The sequence below is a fragment of the Cynoglossus semilaevis genome, chromosome 4, assembly GCF_000523025.1.
Source record: "Cynoglossus semilaevis isolate Cse_v1.0 chromosome 4, Cse_v1.0, whole genome shotgun sequence".
NCBI lineage: Eukaryota > Metazoa > Chordata > Actinopteri > Pleuronectiformes > Cynoglossidae > Cynoglossus > Cynoglossus semilaevis.
The window spans coordinates 17,582,393-17,591,977 of record NC_024310.1 but is presented as its reverse complement, the minus strand read 5'-3'; the positions used below and the strand labels follow the sequence as shown (position 1 = coordinate 17,591,977).

The window sequence follows — 9,585 nt, the reverse complement described above, 5'->3', positions numbered from 1 at the left end:
CACTTTGCTGCAATCCATTTGTGTCTACTTCAGGGCCAATTGGACAGCTCGAATCCATTAAGGCCCTGCACAAATATTTACAAATACACAAACTTAAAGAGGTGGGACCACAAGTGTATGATGTGACCAGACAATTTGATAAACGTTTTTTTTTTTTTTTGCTTTGTTTTTTGTTCCAATGATATTCTCTGTTCACAGCGTAGACCTTCATTTCTCTTTCCTTCTCATCTTTCGCTCAATCTAAACTCTACGTTCACCCCCGCCCACCCCTCCCAAACAGCCCTGATCGCCTGCCAGTGGTCCAAGGTAATTAAATTACTTAGCAAAGTTTACTTAACAGTAAATGGTTAGCAAAATTTAAGGTGATTGCAAATTTGCTTTCATTTCACTTCAATGGCGGGTCTGTTTCAGGCTCCTCTGCAAATAATTAGCACATACATTTGCATCAAAATCGTTTATACCATATGTTGCAAAATTATGGAAAGCGGCAAATTAAAAATATTCTGTTTCTGTTATGGAAATGTGTACATGTTGAGAGGAGACTGTGAGGGGGAGAAGCAGAGAGGAAGAGGAGGAAGGGAGGGAAAGTGTGAGGGAGGAGGGAAAGATATCGCCATGTGTCTCTAAACATCGACAACATGGAGGAAAGAAATAGGAAAGAGGAGGAGGAGGAGGAGGATAAGGAGGGGGGAGGTAAAAAAAATCAGTTTGGATTTGAACATTCTTCTAATGGTCATTTCCAGGAGCAGATGCTGTTTGAAATCTGCCCACAGCAGGAAAAACAAAGTCTCCTCCATCACTGACTCTCATTTCGACAGAGTCAGGGAATTTCCTCCGACTGACTGACATCCTCTCTTTAATTCATTTCATACAGTTGTACCAAAAGAAAGGCAAAGAAACTGTTGGCTAATTTAATGAGTCTCTTCAAGCTGAAGACCTTCTGTCTCAGTGAAGAAAATGACAGCTGCTGCTGAAATAATGATGACTGATGACAAAACCACAACAGAAACAACACTCACTCCTGGCAATTACTTTCTCAACTGTTCCATTTGCTGTAACATTTAACTCCAGAATAGAATAAAACCAACACTAAACAGGACGTTCTTTATGTCTTGGGTTTTCTTTTAAACTCCAGAAAAGAGAGAGAAAAATATATTTAAATTGCATTTTTACCCAAAGAAAAACATTCAACAATATCTGATAAGAAGTTGTTAGCGACTCTTTGTGAATTCAGTTACAAAAATAGTGTATTAGACAAACCAGAAAATCATATCTTATAATTAGAGCTGTTGAGATTAACCAGTAATTGTGTTAATTAATTTAGGTAAGGCCAAGCTAACTTTGCTAACACCTTTAACCTTGTGTCTTCATGAAAATCTTCTTGAATCATTAAGAATTTAGTTGCGACAATTATTACAAAAAAAGAAAAAAGAAAACTGTGACCCTCAGTGTATCCTATTTCTACGACGTCATCACATGGGCTAAATCAGTTTAATTTATACATGTTGGAGCTGCTTTATTACAATTCTTCTGTATTTTCACCATTGTACTGAAGCACAAATGGTTAAAATAAGAGGAGAAGAGTTTGAGGAAGGAGAGAATGGAGATGTTTTTTTCTGAAGCAAAGAAAAACCAGTGAAGGACTTGTGTTTATTATACTCATAAAACAAACCGAAAATCAATTGCACATAAAACACAGATCAGTGCAGCAGTGCAGTCACTCAGGACGTCCCACTGTTGACAGACTTCTCTTACGTCTGACTGAAGTAAATAAAATCTGCCGGCGGAGGCGATGGACATGCTACCATTTCCAGTATAAAAGACTTTTATCAGAGGGTTAGAGCAGCAGAGCAGTCTGTCAGTCAACTGGACCACTGCAGAGTCTGATTGATAAACGCTTATTCAGGTATTTGGATTGTGTCTCACTGCAGTCCCCGCCCCGCCTCTCTCTATTGGACATAATTACAAGTGTTGACTGGAAGAGTGAGGTAATGGCACATAAATCCAGCTGATCAATGGTTACAGAGACTAAATTACAGGACACAACCACATGCCATTATTCTACCACCAAAAACAAGAGACACATTCCTGCACAGAGGCACGAGGACATTTCTACCATTGTTTCATTTGTTTAATGACGTTTAAGACTGTCAAAACACCCAAGGTTCCAATATGTGATGAGGAGCTGTTTTAATCTACTATAAAGTTCAAATCTGAAGCTCTCAGAGCTGATGAATAAATATGTACGTCTTTTCTTGTTTTGTCAATAAATCAAATATTTTAAGTTCAAAGCAGGGTTGGGACTGAGAAGCATTCATTTTGATCAATTCATGATGCATGATGAATAAATCGATTTAATTTAGTTTCTGTTCAATAATAATAGTTTCTTGGCCACCGTACCACTAATGTACACACTTCAGCCCAGTAGGAGGCAATAAAGCCCCTATTTAGCCTACATTTATTTTCCAGGAGAAGGGCATCCGATACATTAAACAATGTCAACATACAAGACTACAACGGCTCTGGCACACAGACCAGAACTAATGTTAGCTACGTAGTCCTGGTACAGACACCAAAATAACATCAGTTCAAACAGTCCTTGTACAGACACCAGAGCTAACGTTAGCTACAACAGTCCTGGTACAGACCCCAGAGCTAACATTAGCTCCAACAGTCCTGGTACAGACACCAGAGCTAACGTTAGCCACAACAGTCCTGGTACAGACACCAGAGCTAACATTAGCCACAACAGTCCTGGTACAGACACCAGAGCTAAAACATTAAAATTATGTTGCAGAAGTAACCTGAATTTCAGTTGAACTGCTCATGTTAATGGAGTGTATTGTTACAATTACACACACAGGAAGCAGGCGGATTTGCAACGCATTACTGGGCAATTCCCTGGAGAAAAGGGCTTTTGAGTTTGTAACAATCACCTGACCCACGTCACTAAAAGTGTTGCTACAACCAGACTGATGGATCATGTGTGATAAGTGCTGTTCAAATCAACTAGACTTAAGGTTCCCAAAGTGGGGGTGGGGGGCTTGCAGGTGGGGCAAGTTATTTTTATGCTTATATGTCTGTGTATGTAGCTCCGTGTCCTTTCTGATCTAACTGTGAAACTCTTTAAAAAATTTACTGAAAAATGCTATACAAAATAAACTTTATGTACATACCTTACTTGTGTGTATTTCACCTGTTGTATGTTAAAACCTAATTGACACATGATCACAGTTGACTGTTGTTATATGTGTATAACTGAGCATGTGAGAAGAAAAACTCTAAAGAAAAATCAGCAGAAAGCCACTGCACACTACCTAAAGTTTACCTAAAGTAAAAGAAAAAGAGTAAATACTCTAATGAACACTAGGTCAAATTCATTCAGTCAAATTCATAGTGACAAATATGTGCGGCTGAATCAGGAGAGAGTGACTGCTGGCCGTTTAAATAAACTTCATCTTGTCTCCGTCTTCTGTCCCCATCACCTCTTATCCTGGCAGAACAAAGGGCGGGAGCCTCCTAAATATGGCACATTAGCCTTTTAGTTCCAGAGGGGGTAAGGTGACACCCTCCATGTATGTGGTCTGTTCAGCACACATCTGTCAGGGCCTGAGGGGTGGGCTTTGGTAGGGAGGGGGCAGCGGGAATGGGAAGCACAAGGCGGCAGGGTAAAGACGCCGTAAGCCTGAAAGAAAGGTTCTGTATGAGTGTGTGTCTTCAGGACCCCCCGCTGCACCACTGAAGACTAAGACCCTGATAAACTCAGTGTGATGCTGCTGATAAACCTGGCTGCTCACAACACTCTCTGCCTTTTTGTGTCTGCTACTAAATCAGAGCCCAGACACAGACAAGGAAAACTATAAACAAAAGGTAAACACATGGTCACACACAGAGGGGAGTCAGACAACCGGGTGTACAGTATCAGGTAAAAGAAAAACATCTACTCTTGCAATTTCTAGCCATGAAAAAGATTCACAGGATGCATTGAGTGGCACTATAGATGTTGGTGAAAAGTGATGAAAGAGACTAACCTTTGCCAATGTGTCTCAAAGATACAAAAAGTTGAAATTAATTTGGTCAACTCTGTTCAACTTTACTGTTACCTTACAGATAAAATGCCTACATTTCCATAACACAGAAACCCCCCAAACAAACTAAACTTGATATCGAAAATACCAATGGGACAGAAAAAAGTCCATTCACACCACTGGGCACCTGCCAAGTTCAAGCCACTGATGAGATCTTAAGTAGTGTTTGTTTTGTTGCTGTCAAAGGTTCAAATGGGGCGAGGGCAGTTTTGATGACCCCTGGCCCTCAGGTCCTTAGTGGGTGTTCTGCAAACACTCTGTACTGATGTGTGGATCAGGAGAGGACACTGCCACACACAGCACACAGCAGAAAAGACAGCAATGGAATAAAAAAAAAAAACAAGTGGAAAAAAAAGGAGAATTTGTGCAACTGTGTCTTTAAATGATAGTTTGACATACTCCACGAATGTCCACAACAAAAAGTAAAAGAGTAAAATTTTATTTATATTATTTTTTTTTAACTTTCATCTAGTGCGCCTTCTGTATCACGGCTCCATCACTACATGTTTACATTGGTCAACAGTGACTTTTGCGTTTACAGGTTTATAGCTGAAGATCACCAGCCATTCTAAAGATGTTTGGACATCAGTGCTCAAGTGAATAAGTTCACTAAGAGATATGTTTAATTATAAATAACAAAAATAGTTTATTACATGTGAATTACTGAGATAATAATATTCTCATGTTAACATCCATTGGGGATATTGGAAATCTGCTGTTAATGTATGTGTGTGTGTGCGTCTCTGTGTGTTTGTACTCAATATGTAGGCCAAGCAGGAAGTGACCCATAAACATATCCATCCAACTCTTTCATTGGGGGCCAGTATTACACTCATCTCCTCTGTATACACACACACACACACACACACACTTGCACAAAGCCCCCAGTGAGCACTAAGCAGGCCAGCGGGCCAGCCGAGGGGGCTCATTACAGGTCCACAGAGCCCCCCAACACAAAAGACTGAGCCGCTTTAGCCATGGGATGATCTGCTTTCTACTGACTAGAGAGTCCATAGACGGACAAAAGCGGCGAGGGAGGGAGGGGATGGGAGAGAAAGAGGTAGAGGAGAGCGGTGAGGAGAGGAGAGCCGTGGGCTTTAAGGATGCCAGGAGACTCCGAGAGAGAAAACCTGGCGGGCACTCAGAGAGCAGCGCAGGGAAGCAGGAGGAGGACGAGGAGGAGGAGGCTTAAGCTCCACGGCTACGTCAAGACATTAACATTCACACAACCACCCAACATCTGCTGCTTCCTACTTGGCCTCCATCTATCCCTCTTCCCATCCCCATCGTAGTCTGTCCACTAACAGAACCAGAAACAAAGGCTGCACGTGAGACAGTGAGAAGGACGTACTGAGACGGACAAGAAGGAATTCAAGAAGTCCAGCATAATGACCGACCAGTAATCTTAAAATATTATACCAGTACATTTAACTGCCAGGCTCTTCAGTCAGAGAGACAACCAGGACAAAGGAGCAGCTGAAAGCCAAGTTTGTCAGACTGCCTTATAAACTTTTACTGAGGCTCATTATTAGGACTATAATCCTAGTCAATCAAAGACCTGACAGGAGCAGCTCTGGACCTTCTGGTGAAGACAACCTTGGGCTGAGTCATAAAGCTGTTCTTTTAAAAGCCTTCAGGTCAGTAACAAAAAGCAGAGACATGTCCAGAGCAGTAAACTCTCCCTCCTCTGGCCCTGCTCCTGCTCCTGACTCCTGGACTAGTGTCTGCAGCCGTCTGTCCTGCTGCACTTAAAACCACATGCTACATTTTATAATGCCTGACTGTTATTAGTGCAGCATTAGCCTTGGGATGACGATGAGGTGAACTTGTGGAAGGAAATATGTTTGTGAAAGAATTTGTGAAAAATTCCAATTTTTACTACAATTACTTAGATCAATTTCTGTTGACTTTGACAAGTGATGAAGAAATTACAGTAGTTTAGTAGTTTTACAGTAGTTCTGTATAAACAAACATGAAATACTAGAGCTGTCAAACAATAACACTTTTTGATTTAACTAATCACATGGTATCTTGTGATTAATCATGATTAATAGTGATAGCGATAAAGCAACATTCCTAAATTGGACAAAAAACAATTTTTAACAACAATGTTAATCAGTCAGATTTACTCAACAATCCATTTGACTGTTGTGTCAGTCAGACTGTCAGTCTTATTAACTGTCCTCAACTCTATCAGGCTGCTCTGACACAAACTGGGTCACTGACCTAAGGTTGAAAACCCTAAGAAACACATGCTTAGAGTTGATGGTGGGATTTTAAGCTTGAGGTGAGCAGTGTGTGCAAATATTGAGGGTTCATTGACTGTATATAAGAACAATAAGTGAGCCAATCAGCAACCAACTTTCAAAATGCTAACACTGTATTTGCAAGAAAATGTATGGCTTGTTTTTTTGAATGTGAAAAAAACCTGTACATCACTGAGGCTTATATGATGCATTTGAAAACGTAACAATGGGGTGCGGCTTAATTCCCATGAAATACTGCAGTAATACAAAGACTTATGTCTTAATGCATCAGCATGAATTGCATTGCACTGAAGCAACAATAACATACTCACTTTCAGTGATTAATTTCTAATCACTGAGTTGGAGTGATGTTGGCTGGGCCGCAGTAAGGCTGAACCAGTCTGATGGGAGGTAAGTGTGTGGCTGCCGGGTGGTTTGTAGATGATATATAGATGCCTGCTTCTTTCATATATTTCCTGTGGTGAAATTAGAACCCTGTTCTGAAGTGCTGGGCCCTGCATATGTGTGTTCGTGTGTGTGTGCGTGACTGTAAACATGAAGACATCTTTCTGCACAGTCAATCTCTGCCTGTCACATCTGGCTCGCAACTCTACCCCTCGAATACACACTGGAATATATACACCGTGTGCACGGTGACATCTATGACTTATGTTCTGGGAGGAGTGTTTGAAATTAAGCTGCAGTGAATATGAGCCTAAGAGCGCAGCACAACAGCCTTCTGTGTGCGTGTGTGTGTGTTTCTCCAACATGTAAAAAGACGTAACATTTTAGTGACATCAAGGCCACTAACTGGTTTTAATACTGTGACTGATTGTTAAGTGCAGCTGTGCCCAGGGTTAGCGTTTGCTCTTTTAATAAGAATATCTGTCCATACTTCACTCGTGAACAAAGAGACTTCAGTCGACAGCCTAACTTTCTTCACCGCAGATGTGAGTGTTTACATGGGTTTTGAAATCTCAGGGTCGTTATCCATCTTGATTTGACTCTTGCTCATAATGTGAAAACTTCATCATCGTCACTGGACCAGAACAAACACATGAAGATGGTGAAGTGGGGCGATGGGAAAGGTCCCTAACATTTAACAGAATTAATTTACAAATTCAAATGTTAAACATTAAGTGCTGGATCCACATCCCAGCAGACAAAGTAGGACAGCAATCTACAGAGTGGGGGAATTATCACTAGTAGTACCTTCAGCTACAGGAAGTCACTGTTTTATAAATATATAAGGACAATGGGAATATCAATTCATCAAGAGGAAAAACAGATCAAACCTACCTGCAGCCTCCAGAACCATCTGCATTCGAACTTTAGCCTGTTCCTCTGGTGTCTGCAGAAGAGGGACACAAAAAAAGAAAAAGAAAATGAATAATCTATAATGATAATGCAGCCAGTCCAGACAGATCAGGAAACAGTTGATATTGTTAAACAAATTTAGATTCCAGCTCTGAACACACAGTTCTTGCTTATGTGTGTTAATTCTCACCTACTAATAGGAATAATATAATAGTATAAAAATAGTATAGTATAAATATAAACCACACTAGCAGAACATTTTAAATACTAAATTTACTAATAAAACAATACTAAAAATTAGTAATTCACTTTATACTCCTAGTATAAAACTTAGTGGTATTAGTGGTAGGAGTAGTTGTACTGCACATTATGAATGTTGCACTTTACATTGATAGTTTTAGGAAAAGTATGGCTCTTGCACTTTACTTTAGTACTGATTTAGTAATAGTAGTACTGCACGTCCTGGACTTCCTGACAGGATAAGCCACTTACAGCCTTCTATATGAAACCCAGCCTCAAGCCTGTTGCGTCTTTTAGTGTGAAATACAGAGTATTTGACTCATGATCATCTTTAATAGCCACCATTAGAGTGAATGTTCCCTCAAAGTGTCCTCAGGACGCACCAGGGGACAGCTTTGCCGAACTACTAGGAAAACAGAAAGCCACAACATTCTCCGACACACGAGGGAGAGTCAATGATGGAGAGACAGATGAAGAGAAATTTAAAGACAGAGGGAGAGAGAGTGTGTGTGAGAGAGTGAAGCGAGAGAGGGAAAACAAAGTCTGCTGTAACAAGTCTTTAGAGAGTTGGATAAGAGGGCACAGAGAGCACATTTCACAGAGATCACAGTCAGAAAGCGAAACACATTCCCAGTTTGGTCATGTGTGTGTCTGTGTGTGTGTGTGTTGTATGACAGAATCAAAAAAGTTTAGTGGCTGTCATCTGGGGAAGAGCCGTATGTTTTGACAGCTGTATTGGGAGGAGCAGTCCTTTTTTTCCTGTCGTTTCCTCAGAAGGGCCTCGCTGTAATTCCAATATCACTGCTATTAGATTTGAGGGTCTTAATTGTCAAGGAAGAATGATGGCTACAACCGGGCGTGGGGCTATAAAAGACGAGTACACTGCAGATTGCTCTCTGAGGTTTTTTTTTCTCTCTGCTGCCGTGGCACAGGAGCCCTTGTTACCATGCGGCAGCAGATCAGTGTAGGATTATGGAGAAATTAAATGCTAATGGGGATGGAATCTGAATCCGCTACCTGGGAGCATCATTTAGACGACAGGGCTAGAGTGTTGCTGACAGGCAGCGCTCCTTCCTCCTCCACCTCCTCATGTAACCTGGCCTGTGCACCCACGATGCCTTCATGTGGTGCCCAATCCCACCCACACTAAATAAAATCTATAAAACTACTTTTCCATTACTACTTATATGAACTACCGACCCACGAAAATTACAACAATAATAATACAAAAATGTTAACGTAATATTGTTGAAGTTGAAATCTGGATAAAAACACGGCCAGCCTACAGCTTTGTTGTCCAGTGTCCTATACATCTACCATGCCTGCCAGAATGCACATGTGAATGCACTTAATCACTTGTGGGTGGAACAGACACTGGGTCCTTAGCATTTAAAGGTAAAGGCACAGAGATACGGCTGTTAAACACATCATCTGACTTTCATTTCATTTTGAGCTGTTTTTGTGCATCTCAACACCTGGTGGTGTTGTATATGATACAGACTTCAATTAATGATAACACATGAAAAGATAATGGGGCTAGGGAGGAATCAAAAAACTGGATCACTGTGGTTGTTCTGTCTGTGAGGTTAGCTGCTGCAAACACAGGTTCTCCGTCACTCAGTGAATATGACTGTTGTTAAAGACAGTGGCGTTGTGGTTGATCAGTGTAATAATCTCTACCAGAAGCTGACATA

The 9,585-nt window shown here is 40.9% G+C and overlaps 1 protein-coding gene across 1 annotated transcript in view; it reads right to left on the bottom strand.

Annotated features, from left to right (window-relative positions):
* Window positions 1-9,585, bottom strand: part of rsrc1 (arginine/serine-rich coiled-coil 1) — a 93,694-nt gene that overhangs the window by 41,408 nt on the left and 42,701 nt on the right. The window contains exon 6 of the mRNA XM_008309742.3: window positions 7,634-7,685. Within this exon, the coding sequence (XP_008307964.1) occupies window positions 7,634-7,685 (52 nt within the window). The remainder of the gene's footprint in view (window positions 1-7,633; window positions 7,686-9,585) is intronic.